Source organism: Coenobita brevimanus, chromosome 103 (genome assembly GCF_032717465.1).
Source record: "Coenobita brevimanus isolate Jiangsu-jjx chromosome 103, ASM3271746v2, whole genome shotgun sequence".
Taxonomy (NCBI): Eukaryota; Metazoa; Arthropoda; class Malacostraca; order Decapoda; family Coenobitidae; genus Coenobita; species Coenobita brevimanus.
Window position 1 is genome coordinate 11,032,411 of NC_137056.1, and position 24,378 is coordinate 11,056,788.

Genomic DNA, 24,378 nt, shown 5'->3' on the forward strand with positions numbered 1-24,378 from the left:
GGGGTTACATGGAGAGACAGACTGACAAATCAGGAAGTGAAGGAGCATTGTGGTGTGGCTGTGGATGTGATAGAAAGTGTTAAGAGAAATACGTTGAGGTGGTTTGGCCATGTGGAGAGGAGAGCAAGAGACTAAGGAGGAGAGTGTATGTGAGTGAGGTGGAGGGAGGTAGAGGAAGGGGGAGGCCAGGTATGAGATGGAGGGATGGAGTGGAGAGGTATATGAGAGAGGGGGGTGTGAGCTGGCAGCAGGGCAGTGAAATGGCAGGGGACCTGGCGACATGGAGGCGATTTGTTTGTGGTCACCCCTTATGGGATTTAGGCATCTGGCAATAGCTAGATAGATTTCTGAGGTGGTAAATAAACGTTTCTTGTAAAATCAGTTTCAGCTATGTTTTGCCATGACAGCTCGTGATTCATCAGTGTGATGATGTAAGCGACTGTCTTAACCTAACAGTTTAACTTAACCTAACCTAACCTAATCTAACCTTACCTTACCTAACCTAACCTAACCTAACCTAACCTAACTTAACCTCCTGTTGGGAGATGGGAAAAGAAATCCATCATTGAGTACCGTACGTTGAGTAAGATTCTTCCATTAGGCTGTGCTGGAAACAAACAACTGTTAGTATGGCCTAACCCCTCCGTGGCTGCTGGCATCGAATGACGTTTAGCCGATCAGTGGCCACAGGTGTCGTTTGAGTGCGGCCTATAAAAGACTGCAAAAATTTTGGGGAACTGAACTAATGTTCTGAACGTCGTCACACTGACCTACACTACACTCCCATACACCTCATCAAGCAGTTCAAAGCCTGCTGCTGTGATGAGTGGATTTTCGATTTTTTCACTCCTAGCCATGCCTAAACAAGCACAACTACACCCATTATCTCCACCCAGGTAGAACATATCATCTTTGTCCTCTCTTGCAAAACACACACAACCACCTGTTTACGATTATGAAGTAATACAGGCACATACAAAAAAGACATGATAATAAGTGAAAAATACATTTTTGTCTTGGCATCTTTACCTATTTGCTCAGGTTTGCTGTAATGGTTTGGATCATTTGATGCAGCGCAACTTATAGAAAACTGTGAAAACCTTCGGGAAGTGAACGAAAATCTGGGACATGAGACTGACCGTGACTTCACCCTCTCACATATCATTTGTCAGTTCACTACCTGCTGTCATGACAAGTGGATGTACGATTTTTTCGCTCGTGGCCATGCCTAAAAACACAGTTACACCCATTATCTCGACTCAGAAAATACAGTCTTTTTCCTCCCTTGCAGAACACATTCAACCGCCCTGTTTACGAGACAGCAATATATATTGCGAAAATAACAAGGTAAAATGATAAAGATGAATGTAAAATGATAGAGAAAGATGAACATGTTATTACGGAAAAAATACATTTTCCCCCTTCTGTTAACTTACTTATTTCTGCTTTGTATCTGTATTCAGAATAATTAGACTTCTGAAACTGCATTACGATTCTATATTTAGCCATGCTCGTGGTGTGGGAGCTCGAAGTTGCGACTCAACATCTGTATTGCTAATCGGATCTCACCCTCCACTTTATTATCCTGTGGCAGAGTCTAACCTTGGAAGACGTGCAGTTTTCTCATTTAGGACCGAAAATTCAACTCTTTTGTTCCCTTTTCCAAGCATGGCCACAACGATAACTTAAAAAAAATCGAAACTACTATAAACATATTTTATATGAAAATGGTGAAAAAATATTCATAACAGGTTTTTTTCCAGCAGTTCCTAACAGATTAAGTACTGAAATCATTTGATATCATCATATCTCATGTGTGCACAACATTTCAGCACCATTCGTATTGTTTTTGGAGGTAAAAAAAAAAAATAAATAACAACACCTGCCTATTTGCGTTGCGGCAGTGCCCCTGGGTGGCGGATATCAGTTGCCGATATTTCTGCAACGTCTGTGCTCCATTGCAAGCCATAAAATCCGTCAAGGAAGCTGGGATTTGTACTGTTAAATGCATCTGAACTTTCTCTTCAATATGGTAAGAAAAATTTTTTTTTTCGAATCTTCAAAAAATGGCCCCTGCTTCGGCCTGGCATGCATGGTAAATTCCGGGCCTTCGGCCACGGAGGGGTTAAGGAACGTGATGATAATAACAAAGTGAAAATTTTTCAGCAGGAGAAAGTCATTTACCACCCTGATAATAAACCCTGTGAGGTTTCAGCTCTGGTCAAATTATGTCTGTCTCATATTCGCCTGTTTTCATGCTGATCGCATTTTCTCATAGTGATATTTTTCTGATCGATCCATGTAAATTTACTTTTCATGATAGGTTGCTGATTTTTGTGTCATTTTAAAGCTGAATAGTTTTACTTTATCTTAGTATGTTCAAAAAAAGGAAAAAAATATAAAGCCAACATGATGAGTGGAAGGTAGCCGAAAACAAAAAATTTTATACTTACCAGTAGAAAAATATTTGCCAAAATTAATCAGTAGTAATATTCTGCATAATTTTTTTGCACCATGCAAAACTATGATAAATTGCCTTTCAAGTGATATATATATAATTTATGGCTATTTATGCCAATTATTGTGCAGTAATGCAAAAGAAAAATGCAATACAGTATTTTTTAATGAATCTCTGCTGCTTTTTCGCTTAGCGATATTTTTCTTTGATCGGTCTGTGTAAATTTACTTTCCATGATGGGATACTGATTTTGGTGTTACTTTAAAGCAGAGTAGTTGTACAGTACTTTATCGTTGTATGTTAAAAAAAAAAGGGGAAAATAAGTCAAAATGAGGAGTTAAGTAAATAAAAATGTCTATACTGTACTTTGCCATAAAAGAATACTCACTAGAAATAATGTAATAGAGATATAGAATCTTTTTTTCTGCACCATGAAAAACCATGATAAATTGCCATTCGAATGATATGTAGTTTATTGTTATTTATGCCAGCTGTTGCACAATAAAGCACCAGAAAAAGCATACACAAGTTTCTAGTGATTACACATGACATGTGGATGCGTCATCGGAATCTTTGAGGTTAGATATCAAATGACGCACAGCCGCATCATTGGAATCTCTGAGGTTGGATTTCATGTGATGTGCAAAAATGTCATCGGAATCTCAAAGGGTGAAAAATACAGAAAACAGATTTGAGGAATATGAATTGAATTGGTAAGGTCTTTCTGCTGCTCAAAGTAATGTTTACATTTACCCTTATGTCATTGATTATCAGGCTATACTAAAAATGGTGATTATATACTTTACCAAGCAGCAGAAGCACCTTACCAAATTAATTCTTTTTCTTTCTGATAGTTTTTTATATTTTTCTGGCCACTTTTTTGGGCGGTAAATGAATGTTTCATGGTAAATTTCTTTCCCAATTGTTTTAGTCATATTCCTTCCACTGTATCAACTGTTTCTTGAGTGTAATGGCAGACACTTATGAAATACAAGCTGGTTGCCTTGTAGTTCCTCTTCCTAACCTTACATTTTAACCTAACCTAATCTAGCTATTTTTTTTTTTTTTTTTTTTTTTTTTTAATAGCAGAACAGAGGAAGGAAAAACAAATGAATAAAAAAAAAATCCATACACCAGATTACTGGTGTCCTTTGTTCATAAAATATCTGTAACAATTAGACTTGAACAACTGTAGGTTGAAGTTTGGAGGGAAACAACTCTGGGGAAGCGAGTTCCAGAGAGATGCAGTTCAGAGAACGAAAGAATTCTGATAGGCAGAAGTTCTGCAGTATGGCTGAGTGACATTCCAGTCATGAGGGCTGCCAGATGCCCGTGTAGCACGATGGAAGGCATGGAGAGGTGGCACAATGGATGCAACTTCATCTGAGCATTTGCCGTAAAAATATCTGTAAAATATTGCAAGGGAGGCAACATTCCTTCTTACTTGTTGGGGAGGTAGTTTATTAGTAATAGCAGGATTATTAATAATTCTAACAGCTTTGTTCTGAATTTTGTCTTGTTGTTTTAATGCAACCTCTCCACATCCTTTCCACAAGGGTGAGCAGTATTCAAACTGAGAGCACACATGATTCTTATAAATTATAGCTGACTGCTCGTCAGTGAAGAAGTTACAGACCCTGTACAATAATCCAAGTTTCTTTGAGGCGGTTTTAGCAAGTGATGTGACATGAGAGGTCCAGCTGAGGGCATTGTTAAGTGAGATGCCGAGAATTTCAGTACCTTGGAAATGGGAATATTTGTAGCATTGAAGGTAATATACGATTCTGGCAATACCTGTCTATTAGTAAATTGTATACATTTAGTTTTACTAGCTTTAAATGAGACAAGGTTATTTTGTCCCTGTTCACAGATCATGGATAAGTCTTGATTTAAAGAGATGGCTGTACTGAGTTGAGAGTTAGAGATAGACTTTGTAAATGGATGTGTGAGTGTGAATGAACTATGCAGTGTTGAGTCATCTGCATATGAATGGATGGGATTGTGGGTGACATAAGATATCATTAATATGAACGAGGAACAGGGTTGGTGCCAGAACTGATCCCTGTGGCACGCCGGCGTTAATTGAGTGGAAATTGGAATATACATCATCTACTTTTACTCTTATTTTTCTGTTGCTGAGATATGAGGAAATCAAAGGAACAAAAGAGTTTAGTCCATAGCAAGGGAGTTTGGACAACAGGGAACGGTGCCACACTCTGTCAAAAGCTTTAGAAATACCCAGGGCTACTGCATAAGTTTCTCCTTGTAGGTCAACTGATTGATGGATGGTATGAGTCAGGAGATTAAATATGTCAATGGTGGATCTTTCTTGGTGAAAACCATATTGTCTGTCACTAATTAAGTTGTTGGATTGAAGATGTTTAACTATGTGCTTATTAATTACAGTTTCAAACACCTTACCAAGAGAAGATGTGACAGCTATTGGTCTGTAATCAGAGGGGTCAGAGGAACTTCCTTTCTCTGGAATTGGGTGGATATTGGCTTCTTTACATGAATTAGGGAATGAAAAAGTATGTATGCATAGTCTGAATAATTTAGGAAGAACAGAGGCAAGTTCTGGGGAACACTTTTCAAAACAATTGGTGGAATTCCATCTGGGCCTGGAGCTTTGTTGGTAGGTAAATTGTCTAGGATGGATTTCATTTACCTTGTCTGTATTTTAAATGGAGCAATTTTGGGAGAGTCAAGTTCTAGTGCTGGGACATTCTGGCTAACCTAGCAATTTATCCTTACCTAATCTAGCACTTTAACCTAACCTAACCTAACTTAACCAAGATTCAAGTACAGTTTTAGCAAGTGTGCCATTACAAAAGTTGGTGGGGCATAAGGAGCATGATACAGTAATAACAACAAGGGGAAAAAAGTCAGCTGAAAACAGTTGTTTACCATCATGAAAATAGAAAAATACAGAAAACAATCTGGAGTAATAGCAATTGAACTGGTAAGGATCATCTGCTGCATAAAGTAAAATTTACATTTACCATAAAAATCATAATACCTGTACTGTATTACAGAATCAAGTTTCCTCAGGTTTTCACGTTTGAACAGTGAAGTTAGAAGAGCTCCCCATGCAGATGTTCAGTTTATGACAAGGATTAATCTCTATCTATCTATCTGTCTATTGCCAGACGCCTCAATCCCGTTTGGGGTGGCCACAAACAAATTGCCTCCAAGTCGCCCTGTCCCCCTTCATCATATTATAATTTATGCATAACACCCAAGTCCATGGAAATTGTGAAAGGTTGGCTTTGAAGTATACAGCTTTCTTAGGCTTAGTCCAGTTAGGCTTGGTTTGCATGTAAGATTTATGAGGTTTTGTAACCCCAAAGTACACATTTCCAGAACTTTTTAAAAACCTATAAATTTGTTAATTGAGTTGTATTTTATGTAAAAATAAAAACTATTGTTTTGTAGGTAAGAGAGCTATGTATTCACTGCCATTTTTTCCAGTCCAAACCTTGGCATTGTTTGGGCTTAACTTTTAATGAGCATAATAGATCAAACCAAATGGAACTTACTGTATCTGAACGCCACATGATATGGTTCTAACCTTAGTAATTAAAACTATCAAGGTTGGTCTTGAAGGATGTTGGTTATACTGTATTGTAACCTACAGTTTTATTTGTGTCTTGAAAATCACTCATCTTAAATTCACTCTCATCCTAAATGTCAGGACCAACTTGCCTAGCCCCGGGCTCTTACACTCCTCACGAGGCAATGTTGGATTGGATGATGGATGGATGGAAAATCAATTTATGAAAAGTTAACTCAGACTTTAAGTTTTTGATACAGTACTTTGCATTTGTGATCTCCTTTATAATGCAGTGACTAAAGAAATGCCATGGAAGAAAAGTGAATTGTGTTGACGGATACTACCTGCTGGATGTAATTTTTTTTGTTCAGTATCATTTATCCAGAAAGAGGGTAACTACAGTAGACAATCTGGTCAGTTTTAGGCAGTTCCTTTGGGGTTACAAGGAAGACTTGAAAATCTTACAGGAACTTGGAAATATAAATTTTAAAAGTTTTCTCTGGAGTGATGTAGTTACTGGGACAAGCCTTACATCCAACCCACCCCTTGAGGAGGAGGGGGAGGGTGTTTCCTCAGTATCCGGGGCCAGAATAGCTCAATGGTAACGCTCGTGGTTCATGATTGTAGGGTTGGCAGTTTGAGCCCGCACCTTGGTAGCATATTTCTGGTGAGAGATGCAATGGTCTCTCCAAGGATCTCTCCTTGCTCTGCAGAGCTATGTGGTCAGTTGGTCTTAGCTCAGAGGATTCACCCTTCCCCAGTATCCCTGTTTGTCGTAAGAGGCAACTAAAATGGCCCTTTTTGTCGCTAATCTTTCTTTTCATACTGATCTCCTCTTCTGTCCTACTTTTCGTCTTGGTATTTCTGTTTTTCTTTTTTTTCCAGCCTTTTATTTTCCCTCCATTCCTGCCAGGTTAGACATTTGGTTCCGTGACATGAGTAGGTAAAGGACGACCCATTGATGTCGACCTTCAATTTCTTCCTGGGTCAAACCTTCAACCAGCTGACCAATCAAGCCACCTCATCACCAAGCCACTTCATTGCCAAGCCACTTCATCAACAAGCTACTTTAACATCAAATCACTGCATCGCCAATCCACTTCAACTCCAAAATCACTTCTTTGCCAAAATCTCTTCTACATCATGACCATTCCTATGCCAAGACCACTTCCACACCAAGACCACTTCCTCCCCAAAACCACCTGTACACCACGACCACTTCTATGCCAAGATCAGTTCTACACCAGGACCCCTTCTATGCCAAAACCTCTTCTACATCTTCTTCCCCTTTTCTGTTCTATTGCTACGCATATATCTTTGCCTTGAATTAGTGCCATCTAGTCTTTGAGGCTCGGCACTAACGACCCATTATTCAGTTCAGTTAAATCCAACCCTTTCCAGTCATATACCCTTCTAGCATATTCTTGAAAATATCAACAGTGAGGGTACCCTTTACAACACTGGATCATTTATTCTACTGGATAAATACTCATTTTCAGACAGTTTCCCTCCTGTTTCCTTATTGAAACAATATTTCTGGTTTGAAATTATTTATTTGAGTTCTGTCCTGTCTGGTCACTTTTAAGACCTTAGTAATACCCCTGTACCACCTTTATTTGATGTTTTCATCCACTTGAACACTGTAGTGAAATAATTTCTTACTCTGTGCTTTTCTACTAAGTAGCTGACCATCCACTCACTCAATGTAGCGCTGCTCTCGGTGTCTGCCCTGTCCTCTCCTCCGACATCTTCTATCTTTCTTTCCTTCATTCATTCCTCGTCATTCTGCCTATGAGTGACTTTACGCTCCCTTTTCTGTCTTTCATTCCTTCATTCTTTCCTCTTCCTTCTGCCTGTGGGTGACTCTACACTGAGTGACAAGCCAAATGGTTTCCTGTACACCAGGAAACCATTTACTATGCTGGGTGGTAACCATATAACCAAATTTTGGCACCTGGTGGTTTAGTGGGTAATTATTATGCTCCAATCGAATTGAGCCGGTAGAGGTTTATATCCAAGGGGTGGTTGGGGTTTATTGCTCACGTAGTACCACTCAGGGATGAGTGAGGTTGGTCACTCTCATCTTAAATGTCAGGACCAACTGCCTAGCCCCGGGCTCCTACTCTCCTCATGGGTCAATGTAGGATTGGATGATGGATGGAAATTAAATGTAATTATATATATGAAAGGCATCTTAGGTTATGAATGATATTTGTCCTTCTTCTCTGTACATTTTCTAATGAATTTACTGAATATTCTTTTTGTAGCATGGAGATCAAACGTGCACCATATTGTCTAATTTCTTGGGAGACCGAAGAAATCAAGATAAAGCTGTAATATTACCAGTACTTTGAATGTCCTACAGGTATTACTATCGATTCTTCTATCTCCATCCACCCATCCATCATCCAGTTCTATGTTGCCCCATAAGGAGCGAAGGAGCCTGGGGCTAGGCAAGTTGGTCCCGACATTTAAGATGAGAGTGAAAACTCAATGCCAGTAGCATCTGGCTTTCACTCGCATCTTAAATGTCAGGACTTGCCTAACCCTGGGCTCTTACGCTCCTCATGGGGCAACATAGGATTGGATGATGGATGGATGGATATAAGAAGAATAGATATGGTAGTAATACCTATAGGACATTCAGAGTACTGGTAATACCTGTCCATATATGTATGTATGTATATGTATGTATGTTTGTATGTATGTATGTAGGCTATGTACTGAATGTATGTATCTGTCTATCAGTTGATCTATCTGTCTGTTGCCAGGTGCTTTAATCCTAGAAAGGGTGGGCACAAACAAATTGCCTCCATGTCATTTTGTCCTCCACTATCAGTCTGACCTTTTTCCATCTTATACCTCATTCACTCATATATGATACCTCTCCACTTCTAGAAATATAGCCTAGGACCTTTTGTGCTTCAGTCATTCTCTAGTATGGACCAGCTTTCACAGACTGGTCCATCAGTAGTAGAGGTATGTTTATAATTTTTTTTAATGCAGAAAAAGAAAAACTTAAAAGTGGCAGTTTAAAAAAGTTGCCCTTCCATGAAAACTTTAACAGAAGAGAACTAGAATGAAGAGTCATTCATTTTAAGATGTCGACACATTCCATTTAGAAGACTGAAGGTATAGGTGAAAGGAATACTGATTTAGGGGAAAAGTTTCAGACCAGTTGCTTAAGTCAAGGGCTGGTGTATCAGTTGACTTTTGCACCACTAGAGGTCTGTTCAGAGTACAGTATCATATGCAGCAGTGAGGATAAATCAGTAAATTATGTTGTCAGATTGAAGAGGTCACCATGAAACCAATTTTAAAATTTGTTTATTTGTATGGTGGGTGGGGGTGCTCACCAGCAGTTCACGCAGTGTAGTACTGTTCTCGGGTGTCTATCCTTTCCTCTCCTCCATCTTTTTTTCCTTTCATCCACTTCTGTCTTTCTTTCCTTCATTCTTCCTCATCCTTCTGCCCACAGGTGACTTTATGCTCTCTCTTCAGTCTTTCTTTCCTCCATTCTTTCCTCTTCCTTCTGCCTGTGGGTGACTCTACACTGAGTGACAAGCCACATGGTTTCCTGTGCACCAGGAAACCATTTACTATGCTGGGTGGTAACCATATAACCAAATTTTGGCACCTGGTGGTTTAGTGAGTTATTAGGGCACTCCAGTCGGATTGAGCCAATGAAGATTTATATCCAAGGGGTGGTTGGGGTTTATTGCTTACGTAATACCATTCGGGGACGAGTGAGGCTGGACACACTTATCTTAAATATAAGGACCAACTCCTTCTCATGAAGCAATGTAGGATTGGATGATGGATGGATGGATGGTTTATTCGTATATTATTTCTTATTTATTTTTATTCCAGATTGGCCGTAGCCAAGCAATGGAGGACATCCTGGAAGCAGTCAGACGTCTGGATGTTAATGAACAGAGGCATCTGTTGCTGGGTCTTCTGTTCTCACACCCAGCAGACACACAGCTCTCACTGCTTGTTCCTGTTCTCTCAGCTGCACCTGGGTATGAAAGAGGGAGGGAGGGAGAAAATCGTACTAAGTACAGTACAACCGCAGATGTGATTAATAGTAATAAGTATTCTGTTTATAATAAATTATGGAGCAATGCAACAGAAAATAAATATATAATATACATCTGTCTATCTGTCTGTTCATCTATCTAGCCATCAATCTATCTATCCATCTTATCTTTTTGGGTGTCTGCCCTTTCCTCTCTTCCATCCTTCTTCTTCTGTCTTTCCTTCATTTTTTCCTCTTTCTTCTGCCTACGGGTGACTTTACACTCCCGTTTCTGTCTTTCTTTCCTTCAATCTTTCCTCATCTTTCTGCCTATGGGTGACTCTACACTGAGTGACAAGCCAAATGGTTTCCTGTACACTAGGAAACCATTTACTTTGCTGGGTGGCAACCATAAAACCAAATTATGGCAACTGGTAGTTTAGTGGGTAATTAAGGTGCTCCAGTCGGATTGAGCTGGTGCAGGTTTATATCCAAGGGGTGGTTGGGGATTATTGCTCACATAAGGCCACTCAGGGATGAGTGAGACTGGTCACTCTCGTCTTAAATATCAGGACCAATTTGCCTCGCCCCAGGTTCCTATGCCCCTCTGTGGGGCGACATAGGATTGGATAATGGATGGATGGATATACTGTATATATGTGGAGGCATTAGTGGTAGGTAGGGGTGCTCACCATCCACTCACTCAATGTACTGTAGTGCTGCTTTGGATGTCTGCCCTTTCCTCTCTTCCTTCCTTCCTCTTCTGTCTTTCTTTCCTGCATTCTTTCCTCTTCCTTTTGCCTATGTGTGACTTTAAACTCTCTCCTTTATCTTTCTTTCTTTCATTCTTTCCTCTTTCTTCTGCCTGTGGATGACTACACTGAATGAGAAGCCAGATGGTTTCCTGCCATTTACTACGCTGAGTGATAACCATACAACCAAATTATGGTGCTTGTGGTTTAGTGGGTAATTAAGGCGCTCCAGTTGGATTGATCCTGTGCAGGTTTATATCCAAGGAGTTTTTGGGTTTATTGCTCACATAATGCCACTCAGGGATGAGTGAGGCTGTCACTCTCATCTTAAATGTCAGGACCAACTTGCATAGCCCCGGGCTTTTACGCTTCTCATGGGGCAACATAGGATTGGGTGATGGATGGGTGGAAATATTGATTGGTAGCCTTGTATTTAAATAAAGTGCTTCTTTGTTACCATGTTCTGCACTTTACCTGCCTTATTTATCCAAGTTTGCCAACCTGTTATTGGTAGTGGGTATTAAAGCAAGTGACCTGTTACCACCGGTCCTACTGATACCATAAAAGTGACACATGGCTTCAGTCTTGGTAACTACCTATGCAGTCATTCACCCTCAGGCAGGAAACATAACCATAGGTACACAGACTCAAAGTTCAGGATGAAATTCTCATCTTATACATTGACAGATCTTCATACACATTTCAGATTTCTGTCATAGGTACCTGCTAACAGCAGGTAGCTATCCCCAAAGCTGGTGGAAAAATGAAAAATTGTGTTATATTGGTGACTATTTAGGAAGGAGTGGTGGTGCATGACACCCACTGCTCTCTATATAGCTACTCAAAAAATGTTACAGAAGCCATTCCAGCTCAGGCCACCGTAATTTAGATACCAAGGTATTCATGTAGTTGTGTGGAATGTTGGAGGCATAAATGGAGATTAGAAGATAGTGAAAGTGCTAAAAGAATGAAGATATTGATACAATGAAATTGTGTAAGGCAAAGATGGGAAGTACAAGTACTGATGGTGTTTAAGGAATGAAGATATCGATATGATGCTGTGTGAGGCAAAGACAGGAGGAACTGAACTGGATGATGGGAAGATGTGACATGCATGCAGTCAGATATTAGCACCAGACTGAGTAAAGAGAGAGTTGGTCTGTTTGTGAATGATAAATAGCAGAGGGGAATGAGTGGCTATGGAGGTACAGTATTATCTCAAGGAATATGACAAGTAGTTGATTTTATTGACTGAAAGACAGCACATAGCATTTGTGCAATCTGTAAGGATGCAATTGTAGTACAGTGTTATAGGTAAGAATCAGATTTTCATAAGACTGCTGACCTTAAGGAATAACTTCACTCTTACTCATTTGTTAAAATGGAATTTTGCTGTAACTTATACATAAATTTTCATGGTATCAAGAGACTGGTGAGTGTTTAAAGAAGTCTGAGTGATTATGCACAGAACAGTGAACTCTCATTTCTGGTGTAAAGTTGGCAAGGGGTGCTGGTAGTTGATGTATTGATGGATAATGATATACAGTACGCTCCCCAACCCCCCAGGAAAGGTCTAACCCTCTTGAAAACCCTATACCTGTACTATATAACTGTTCAGACATAGGAAAACAACTTTAAATACTGTAATAAACATGATTAAATTTCATCGTGTACAGGGGGATCTCGATGTTACAAGTAGTTCCAAAGTATATACAGTGGTATCTCCTAAATTGCGGTCTTACGAGACTGGGCATGTGCTGCGATTTGAGAATTTTATAATTTAGAAATACAGTAAGATCTCACTATAACAGACTAATTGGGGCCCAAACTGTTCTGAAAAATGCGAAATTCTGATAAAAGACATCCAGACTTTCCCCTGCTAATTCGGACTTTTTCCTATATATTAGACATTAGTCCGGATCCATGAACAGTTTTAAAACTGTTTTGACTACCATTGCGGTACTGTAATGTGTTATAACATCACTACATTAATCAAATGGTATAATATATATAAAGTACTATACACTGATAAACATGTCTTTTATTGATCTTATTGTGGTGAACATAGCTGAAGTGGTCAGGCAGTCCGGACTGCTGGTTTTATCGGACTCTTTCTGATATACAGTAATCTTCCCAATATCCAATGTAATACAGCCAAAGGCATGTCCGGAAATTGGGCCTGTCTGGATATTGGGCCCCTGCCTGCTGGACTGGTACTTATGGACCCTAACCCAGCCTAACTCAGAAAAACACCTACAGTACATAACTCCCAACTGGGCATGCATAGCACCTATTTAAGGGCCTATTCACACCAATAAGGGACATAAAATAGTGATATAAATGCAAAGGAACCAGAGAATGAGGTTTTAGAGGTCAGTATGGAAAATACAGTACACTATTGAACATTATTCCGGGTACTTACGACAAGTCCCTGGCCATCTCGATGAATAACCCGTCTCCTCTCAGACTCTGACAGTAAAAAGATGTCTCTGAAGCACCTACAGTTATCAGGTCTTGTACTGCACTTAGTCATTTGCACTCTGACTTCAAATTTCTTAACACTGCGCATTCTTTTCTCACTTGAGCTCTATTGTACTTTCCTGTAACCAGTGTTGCACTCTGCACTTAAGTCTTTGCACTCTGAATTCTAATTTCTTAACACTGCGCCTTCTTTTCTCACTTGCGCTCTGTTGTACTTTCCTGTAACCAGTGTTGCACTCTGCACTTAAGTCTTTGCGCTCTGAATTCTAATTTCTTAACACTGTGCACTGTTCTTTACACTGCACAACACTGTAAATTTCCCTGTGGTCTAGTGGCGAGTTCTTGCTGTTTATTCACTGTCGGAGTCCGAGAGTAGGTGATGCAGGTGGCCTAGGGGCAGGTCACTGGGACATGGTGATGGACTACCCACTGCAGACGACTCTGAAGAGAGGCGCAAACTTGTGTCCAGTGGCAACTCCACCGTGGCTGATGTGCTGGGCTGTGGCACGGAGGTGGAAGGCCTGTCATGGGGAGGCAGCAGTGTGGAGCCAGGGCTGGGCATGGCGGGGGTAATGGGCCTGAAAAAACTGTCAGTGGTTGATTGATGCAAGGAATGACGATTCTGGTGATTGATGATGCATTGCCTGAAAGTGTGCACTTCCTCCACGAGTCCCAAGGGCCCTATCTCCCTGTCGCAGTCCAGGTGTTTCAGATAGTCGAGAATGAACTCAACGTGCTCTCAAAGTGTGCTCAGCTTGGGAATGGCTGGAATAGTGGCACACTAAGAGAAGTCCACATCATCATCGCTTTCCTCGTGGGAATCTCCAAGTACGGTACTTGTACCTGCAACTAAAGATGTGATCTCGATATCAGACATGATCTGATACCCAGGATTGCCCTTGTCGTCATCCAACCACTCATGCACTTCATCCACATCAACATCATCGCCAGCTGCATGAAGACGTGCATGGAAGTCATCCATATCAGAATCTAGAAAATCGTGCACCACATTGGCTCCGAGAAGCAGACAAGACCAACCATTTTCCAGAGTCTTGACAGAGACTTCCTTCCATGCACTGGCCCAGTTGTAGATGGCAGACGATGTTGTAATGGCAAATGTTTTCAAAAGTCTGCTGGTCTCGCGTGTCCTGTCCCTCCCTGCGCTCGTCCTCGTCCTTGAGAACAACCATCACCTCATCCAGGAACTTCTGACGGTACAGCCTCTTCATTGCCACGATCACTCCTTGGTCCATTGGTTGGATGAGAGCAGTCATATTAGGTGGCAGAAACATGCACCTAATGTGGCCATTCTCAGCCACCAACTCCTTGTCGGACGGATGTGCAGGTGCATTGTCCAGAAGAAGGAGGGCCTTTGCCAGGTCGCGTGGGATTCCCAGTGTTTTCGTCTGGTAATGGATGACCTCCTTGACGAAGTGCTGGTGAAACCAGTCTTTGAAGATCTTGGCTGTGAACCAAGCCTTCACAGAAAGGTACCACATGACAGGAAGGACGTCCATCACCCCACGAAGACACCGAGGCTGCTTTGCACGGCCAACAATAACAGGCTTGAGCCGGTGCATGCCGTTAGCATTGGCACAACACAAAGCAGATATCCGTTGCTTGCAAAGCTTGCAGCCAGGTACACGCTTCTCTGTCTCCTCAGCTAGAATGTTCATTGGCATCGAGTGATAGAATAGACCAGTTTTGTCAGTATTGTAGACTTGGCCAAGAGTGAGGCCCTCCCTATCAATCAAGCCCTTCACCTTCTGCCGAAACTTCTCTACTCAATCCTCATTGGCGTCCAGAGCTTCGCCATGGGCCTTATGGTTGGTATGTCCATGCCATTACTTGAAAGCGAAGAGCCAACCCTCGGATGCTTTGAGGTATGGGGCTTCGTGGAGCCTTGGGAACTTCTCAGCAGCAGCCTTCAGCTCCATACCATGCACCAGCACACCAGCAGCACATTATTGATGATACCAAATCAGCATGGAGCAGTCGATTTCTGCAAACCTGGGAGGGTACATAACCTTCCTTTCCATGTTGAGTTTGGTCTTCGATGCGAAGTCAGCCATGTACTGGGTAAGCTTGTCGCGGGATTTCTTGATATCAAACAATGTAGAGCGGGCCAGGTTGAATTCATGGAGGATGCATGACGTCAATTATCCGGCGTCAACCTTGTCCAATATCTCCCATTTCTTCTCCAGAGTCAGAACCACTCATTTACTCTTCTTGTGCGGCATTGCCATCATCGTACACATGAAGAAGAGGCAAGAGAGGAACAGCAGAGCCTGCAGCAGGTAGGGAACCACCACAAAAGCGAGCACATGGGCGGCCATTGTGATAAGCGTGCACTCACAATGAAAGACGGGCTGGAAATGGGGAGGAAGCAGTGTCCCCCTGCCGAACGTTGGTGGACTATGCTGCAAAACACAGCTGGTCCGTGTTGCGCACCAAGTTCAAATTATGGGGGGAAAAAATTCAGATTTTTTTTTTTTTTATTACGTTTTTTTGGCAATTTGGGGGTTCCGAAATCCCGGGCCCAAAATGTCCGTAAATTGGGGTGTCCGGGAATTGGGCGTCCGGATATTGCAGGTACTACTGTACAGGAATTTAGTCTGGTAGCTCCTCAAGTCCGATAAAAGCAAATTCCAGTCTCTTGGAGTCCGTGATATCGAGGTTTTACTGTAATTACTATATATATATATATATATATATATATATATATATATATATATATATATATACATATACATATATATATACATATATATATATATATATATATATATATATATATATATATATACATATATATATACAGTATATATATATATATATATATATATATATATATATATATATAGTACCCTTGCGTCCAGTATGTGCTTGTCCAGTATTATTCGCGTCTTGTACAGTCGGCAAAAAACTAAAATAATTTATTTCTGTAGTACAGAAATAAATTATGTTAGGAAGAATACTGCCACCGTATTCCCTGCGTGTCGTAAAAGGCGACTAAAAGGGGCAGGGTGAGGGGACTAGGGACCTCCTCCTCTGTTTTTTAGTTCCTAAAAAGAGACAGGCCAGAGAAAGGGATGGGGGATGGAGTTATCCCCGTACCCTGAAGATTGGGTCTATGAATGTGCGTGGATGTAGTACGATTGAGGCTAAAAGGGAGGAGATTGGCAGAATGTTTGTGAGAAGAAAGTTGGATGTGTTAGCTTTGAGTGAAACGAAGATGAATGGGAAGGGTGAGTCTATGTTTGGAAGTGTGAATGGAAGATTGTCAGGTGTTGATAGAGGAAGGGCAAGAGAAGGTGTGGCCTTGTTAGTGAGTCCAGAAGTACAGCAGTGTGTGATTGAATGGAAGGAGGTGTCATCGAGACTGATGTGGGTGAAAGCAAAATTTGAACGTGAGTTGTGGGTGTTTGTGAGTGCATGTGGGCCTGGTAGTGAAAGGGATGAAGAAGAGAGGGAGTCTTTCTGGAATGATGTTGATGAGTTTCTGCTGAGTTTTGGAGCGAATGTGAATGTGGTAATGATGGGAGATCTGAATGCTAGAGTGGGAATTGTAGCAGTTGAAGGTGTAGTTGGTATGCATGGTGTGCCTGGAAGAAATGAAAATGGGGAACAAATGATAGCGAAGTGTGTTGAGCGAGAGATGGTGATTGAAAATACGATGTTTGAGAAAAAAGATATTTATAAGTATACATGGGTGAGACAGGAGGGTGGAAGGGTTCTTGATAGAGCTTTGATGGACTATGTGGTTGTGTCTAGGAATGTAATAGGAAGATTGTTGGATGTGAGAGTTCTGAGAGGGGAGGGTGGAGGTATGTCTGACCACTACCTGGTGGAGGGAAAGTTAAGAGTAGGTAAGAGATGGGTGAGAGCTAGGAGGGTTAGGTGTGGCAGGGAGGTTTTGAAAGTGAGTGAGTTGGATAAAAGAGAGAAAAAGATAGAGTATCAGGAGAAATTGAACGATGAGTGGAACGCAGTGAAAGATCAGGAAAATGGCAGTGTGGAGGAGGAATGGCAGTTGTTTAAGAGTGCTGTGGTGGGGCATGCAGAAGAGGTGTGTGGTGTGAGACGTGTGGTTGGTGGTGTAAGAAACGGAAGTGAATGGTGGTGCGAGGAAGTAAGTATGGCTGTGGCTGAGAAGAGACGTACATATGAAGTGTGGCTGCAGAGGAAGGATGAGATGTCATATGAAAGGTATAAGGAAAAGAGGAATAGGGCAAGAACAGCTGTGCGTGATGCTAAAGTGGCAGCAGATGAGAGGTGGGTTAGACGGCTGACAGAAAATTTTCAACAGAATAAGAAAATGTTTTGGAAGGAGGTGAAAAGGGTTCGAAAGGGAGAGTCTGGGAAGGAAGAATGAGTAAAAGTAGAGGATGGAAGGATGTTAATTGAGGTGGATGCAGTAAGGAAGAGATGGGCAGAGTATTTTGAAAGATTGTTAAATTTAGAGGAGGAAAGGGTGGCTGAGATTGTGACGGATGGAAGGGTGTAAGGAATAAATGTGTTGGGAGAGTTTAATGATTCTTTGATCACGAAGGAGGAAGTGGAGAAGGCGGTAAAGGAGATGAAAACAGGGAAAGCTGCAGGTATGGATGGGTGTGCTGTGGAATGCCTGAGGGGTGGTGGAGTGACTATTTTTGACTGGTTAATAAGATTGTTGAATGTGTGCTTTGTGAAAGGTATGGTGCCAATTGACTGGGCAGGTGCTTGTGTGGTCCTGTTGTATAAAGGCAAGGGTGATAAGTATGAATGTACTAGCTTTAGGCGTATAAGTCTGTTGAGCGTTGTAGGTAAGGTGTATGGTAGAGTGTTAATTATGAGAGTTAGAGAGGGTACAGAGGGAGTGATTGGTGATGAGCAGTGAGGCTTTAGGAGAGGGAGGGGATGCGTGGATCAGGTGTTTGCTGTGAGACAAGTGTGTGAAAAGTATTTAGCGAAAGGCAAGGATGTGTTTTGGGCATTTATGGATTTAGAGAAAGCGTATGATAGAATTGATAGGGAGGCTTTGTGGACTGTTTTAAGATTGTATGGACTTGATGGTAGGTTACTAAAAGGGGTGAAAAGTTTTTATGTAAATAGTAGAGCGTGTGTAAGAATGGGAATTGCTGTGAGTGATTGTGTTCCCGTGAGAGTGGGGCTGCGACAGGGATGTGTGATGTCGCCTTGGTTGTTTAATATTTACATGGATGGTGTTGTAAGGGAGGTGAATGCAAGAGTTTTAGGCGGAGGTCTGAGTCTGGTGAATGTTGATGGTGGAGAGTGGAATCTGAAGTAGCTGCTGTTTGCAGATGATACTGCATTGGTGGCTGATTCAGAGGAGAGATTGAGACAGTTGGTAGAGGAGTTTGGAAGGGTGTGTGAAAGGAGGAAATTGAAAGTAAATGAGAATAAGAGTAAAGTGATGAAGTGTACGAGGTTGGTAGATGGTAGGGGGATGAATATAGTTTTGAATGGCGAGTTGCTTGAGGAGGTAGAGTGTTTTAAATATCTAGGGTCACATGTTGCTGTGGATGGAAGAATAGATGCAGAAGTGAAGTTTAGAATAAATGAAGTAGGGAAGGTGCTGGGAGGAATGAAAAAAGTGTTTAGATGTCATTCGCTTAGAATGGATGTAAAGAGAAGGCTGTATGAGGGTGTTGTGGTACCGACTGCGTTATATGGGGCTGAAACATGGAATATGGGTGTAGCAGAGAGGAAAAGTTTGAATGTAATGGAGATGAGGTGTCTGAGGAGTATGTGTGGAGTGACGCGTATGGATCGAGTGCGAAATGATGAAGTGCGAAGGAGAACTGGAGTTGTTCGGGAGATGGCTGGTAGAGTTGAGCAGAGGGTGTTGCGATGGTTTGGAGAGAATGGTATGGAGAGAATGGATAATGAGCAATTGGTGAAAAAGATAACTAGATCTGATGTGTGAGGTGTAAGGCTGAGAGGAAGACTACGAATAGGATGGATGGACAGTGTGAAGAGAGCGCTGGATGCGAGAGGAATGTCTGTTGAGCAAGGAAGAGTGGCTGTGCATGACAGAAATAAATGGAGAGAAACTGTGAATGAATAAGTGATGACGCAGCCCTGAGGGGATATTCTCCCGCATTTGGTCTGATCAGCTAGTCAGGTCAGGTGCGGGTAAGGGGATGGGTCTGTTATGATGTGGCAGGGGTAAACCAGCTCTGCTGTCGGGTCCTGCTGCGGATGTCACTGATTGCACTGCGCAGTTGACCCTTGTGCGGTGTGGTGCGGTGAGGATCTGTCAGTTCTCCCCTTTGGGCCTAAGATGCGAATGAATGTGTTTGAATGGATGAGTAAATGGGGAGTGTGTCGTCCTGTCTCGGCTATCTCCCTTTCCTTGGGGGAAGCTGCCTAGGTATATAGATACATGGATAGTACAGATTTGTTGGGCTAGTACGGATCAGCCGCGCAAAGTGCGCCAAATCCGAGGAGTTCTTCTCTAGTACTGATATGCTGCGTCAAGTACTACAACCCACGGACGTCGTACATGCTGTGGAGATACTGAAGGAGGAAATGAACAGGGATACCAACGAAGTGCACCAAAAGGAAGTGTTTGCTAATGTGGAAAACAGTGTCCAGTTCTATGTGGATTTACACAGACAGCACTTCAATCAGAGGAGGCAAACCCTTATCACAAGGTTCTTTGAGTGTTTAGATGATGAGAGGAGAGCCTTGGGGGAACCTCAACAACAGGCAGAAGCAGCAGCACTTCCCCCTGATGACGACAATGGCGATGTGTCAGTGTGTGACTGAGGGATTTTTGAGGGAGATTGAGGCAAAGAGGCCTCCTCAGGATGCTGAAGGCCCTATTCCAGGGGGTCAGTAGGACCTTCTACAGCCTCTTTAACCCCTCCCTCTTTCCCCCCAAGCCCATCACCACTCACCTTAAAGGTTGGTAAAATCTTATTTGTGTCAAAATGTAGTTAAGTTCAATTTTGAGGGGACTTTTTCCAGGCTTGTCTGACATTTTTCGTTTTTCTCATAAGGTCTGCTGTTTGTCGGATCCAGTCCAGTACGGTAGTACTGTCTGACAAAAATACTGTACTGGACGTGAGGGTACTGTATATATATCTATTGTATTATGTTGGTAGGTGGCGGTGCTCACCATCCACTCAACCAGTGTAGTGCTGCTTTGGGTATCTGCCCTTTCCTCTCTTCCTTCCTTCCTCTTCTGTCATTCTTTCCTCTTCCTTCTGCCTGCGAGTGACTTTGCACTCCCTCTTCTGCCTTTTTCCTTCATCCTTTCCTTTTCCTTCTGCTTATGGGTGATTCTACACAGAGTGACAAGCCAGATGGTTTCCAGTTCACTAGGAAGCCATTTACTGTTCTGGGTGGTAACCATATAACCAGATTATGGTGGCTGGTGGTTTAGTGGGTAATTAAGGTGCTCCAGTCTGATTGAGCCTATGTACATTTATATCCAAGGGGTGATTGGGGCATATTGCTCACATAATGCCACTCAGGGATAAGTGAGGTCAGTCACTCTCATTTTAAATGTCAGGACCAACTTGCCTAGCCCCATGGTCCTACACTTCTCATGGGCAACACAGGATTAGCTGATGATGATGATGTTGTATATGTACATTATGTATGTTACAGTGAATTTGTGTAACCAGTGAATTCTTGAAATCTCTAGTCATTTCGTGAAATGGGTGTGAATTGGGATGGATGAATTTAGGCTGCAGTGGGCATAGGCTGCAGTTGGCATAGGCTGCAATAATCTAGGTTAAGCTTAGGTTAGAAGGTAGGTTAGGTACGTTAGTTTAGGTTAATTTAGATGAACGGTTAACATTATGTAATGTTCATTTAAATTTACCTAACCTAACCTAAACTAACTATTCTAAATTAATGTAACCTAACCATAACCTAAATTATCCCAGCCTAACCAGACCACAGCATAAATTATCCAACCCTAAATTAACCCATCCCAGTTCACAGTCATTTCACAAATTGACTAGGGATTTCATGAAATCACTGGTTATACAAACTCACTGTACCTAATATATATATCTATCTATCCGTCTATCTATTGCCAGATGCCATAATCCCGTAAGGGGTGGCCATTTGACTCGGAGTTATTTGTTTTACAGGGAGGGGCACTAACCCTCCCCCAACCAACTTGTTGACACGTTGGGAGCACATATGGTTTGGTTATATGGTTACCACCCAGCGTTGTAAATGGTTTCGTGGCTTACAGGAATCCATTTGGCTTGTCACTCAATGTAAAGCCACCTGTAAAGGAAAGAAATATATATATATATATATATATATATATATATATATATATATATATATATCGTCAGACGCCTCAATCCCGTTTGGGGTGACCACAAACAAATCGCCTCCAAGTCGCCCTGTCCCCCGCCATCTCACTGCCCTGCTCCCAACTCACACACCCCCACCCCATCCCTCCATCTCATCCTCGGCCTCCCCCTCCACCTCACTCACATACACTCTCTTCGTCAGTCTTTCACCCTCCATCCTCTCCACATGGCCAAACCACCTCAGTGTGTTCCTCATAATGCTTCCTATCACATCCACATCCACACCACAACGCTCTTTTATATTCTCATTCGTCAGCCTGTCTCTCCATGTGACTCCACAGGCTCCTCTTAAATAACTCATTTCCACTGCTCTCACTCTTGACTTGTGTCCTTCCAACAACGTCCAAGCTTCACTTCCGTACGTTAGAGTTGGTATCACAATACTGTCATGTAGTAACTTTTTCACTTCCATGCTCACTTCCCTGTTTCTTATCACTGCTTTCAAAGAACCAGCAACCTTTCTTCCCTGCTGTACCCTTTCACGCACTTCACCCTCCAAACCTCCATCCTTACTCATCACACTACCCAAGTACTTAAACGTACTCACATTTTCCAATTCCTCACCATCCAACCTCGCTGTACATTCACTGACTTCCCCTCTCTCAAAGACCATCACTTTACTCTTCCCTACATTCATCTTTAGATTCCGTTTCTTACACACTCTCCCAAACTCATCCACCAAGCCTTGCAGCTCCCCTTCGTCTTCACTCAACAACACAGTATCATCTGCAAACAACAGTACAGGGAGTTTCCAAACACTATCCTCTCTCACCAGGGCCACTCCAACATCCACTACCCTACCTTGTACCTCTTTTATTACCCCATCCATGTACAGATTGAACATCCATGGAGACATGACACATCCCTGTTTCAACCCAACTTTCAAAGAGAAAAATTCACTTAGTTCACCATCCACACGCACTGCAGCCTTCGCACCATCGTACATACTCTTCACAGCATTCAACAACTTCCCATCTACTCCATATATTCTTAACACTTTCCACAATCCTTGTCTAGTCACCTTGTCATGTGCTTTCTCCAAATCCATGAAAGCCGCATACAACTTCTTTCCCTTCTCTAGAAACTTTTCCACTAAAGATCTAAGATTGAATATCTGATCTACACAACCTCTTCCCTTCCTAAAGCCTCCCTGTTCTTCTCCAACTAATATCTCTGTTCTTTCTCTAACTCTGTCAATAAGTATCCTACCATACACTTTTCCTATTATACTAAGAAGACAAATGCCCCTATGATTACCACACACTTCTTTTTCCCCTTTTCCTTTGTACAAGGGAATAATTATACCTGACTTCCAATCCTCCGGGACTCTACCTTCCTCCCAGGCCAATCTGCACATCTTCCACATCCATTCTACTACAATCTCTGCCCCATGCTTCAGCATTTCACCACACACTCCATCATTTCCTGGGGCTTTCCCCGATTTAACTTTCTTCATTGCTTCCACAACTTCTATCCTACTGATTTCTTCCTGTCTTCTCACCTCCCTCCTTCTCCCAGCCATTCCCCAGCCACTTATACTCGCATTACTTCCATCCTCTATGTTCAACAATTCCTTAAAGTGTTCTCTCCATCTGCTCACTTTTTCTTCCTTCTCCACTAGTAATCTACCATTTTTATCTTTCACTCCCCTGCTAACTTCACTTCCACCCTGTCTTACTCTTTTCACCTCTTTCCAGAACATTTTCTTACAGTCCCTCCACTTTACATTCAAATTCCTTCCAAATTCCTCATCCACACTCTTCTTACTCTCTCTTACTAATCTTTTCACCTCTCTCTTTCTTTCTACACATAACTCTCTCTTCCGCCTCTCAACTTCTTCCACGCCCCTATTTCTCATCCATTCATTGTATGCTTTCTTCTTTTGTGCCACAGCCTGTCTCACCTCTTCAGTCCACCACGCTGTTCCTTGCACCCCCCCTCCGTCTTCTCTTCCTTCCACACACTATATCACATGCTGCACATATTTCTTTTGTAAATATCCTACACACACCTTCCACGTCTCCCATCTGCTCCAATTCATATTTGCCCAATCGTTCCTCCACTTCTCTCTTATACTCTGCCTTTTTCTCATCCTCTTGTAACCTTTCCAGTCTCCTTGCAACTACTCCTTCCTCTCGTCTTTCCCTTCTTCTATTCCTCCATCTTACTTGAATTCTAATTCTGGCCACCACCAAGTAGTGGTCAGAAAGTCCACTCCCCCAACCTCTATGAGCTCTTGCATCCATTACACATCTTCGCATCCTTTCATCCACACACACATAATCAATCATTGCCTTCCTTTCATTCAGTTCACCACCCACCCTTCTCATCACTCGCCATGTATACCTGTGGATCATTTTATGCCTGAAGAGGGTATTGGCTATCACCAACCCCCTCCCAGCGCAAATGTCCACTAACGCACTGCCATTCTCATCTGTCTCAGCAGGCACACCCCACTCACCAACTATTCCATCCACCTTCACATTCCCAACTTTACCATTCATATCACCAATCAAAAACACTCTCACATTCTTTCCAAACTTTTCCATGCACACTTCTACATTTGTCCAGAACTCTTCTCTCACTCTTCTAGCACGATCTTGCGTTGGCGCATACACACACACAGTAGCCCACATTTGTATTCCAACTTTCAACTTTACCCACACAATCCTTGACCCAACTGATCCATACTGTCTTATGCTCTTCTTCCATCTTTTACTCACAACTATACATACTCCTTCCTTTGCCCTCTCATTCTCACCTACTCCTGC

The 24,378-nt window shown here is 42.1% G+C and overlaps 1 protein-coding gene across 1 annotated transcript in view; it reads left to right on the forward strand.

Moving 5' to 3' along the window:
* LOC145415534 (uncharacterized) overlaps positions 1 to 24,378 on the forward strand; it is a 69,525-nt gene that overhangs the window by 9,415 nt on the left and 35,732 nt on the right. The window contains exon 2 of the mRNA XM_080284758.1: positions 9,882 to 10,033. Coding sequence (XP_080140884.1) covers positions 9,900 to 10,033 — 134 coding nt within the window. The 5' untranslated portion in view covers positions 9,882 to 9,899. The remainder of the gene's footprint in view (positions 1 to 9,881; positions 10,034 to 24,378) is intronic.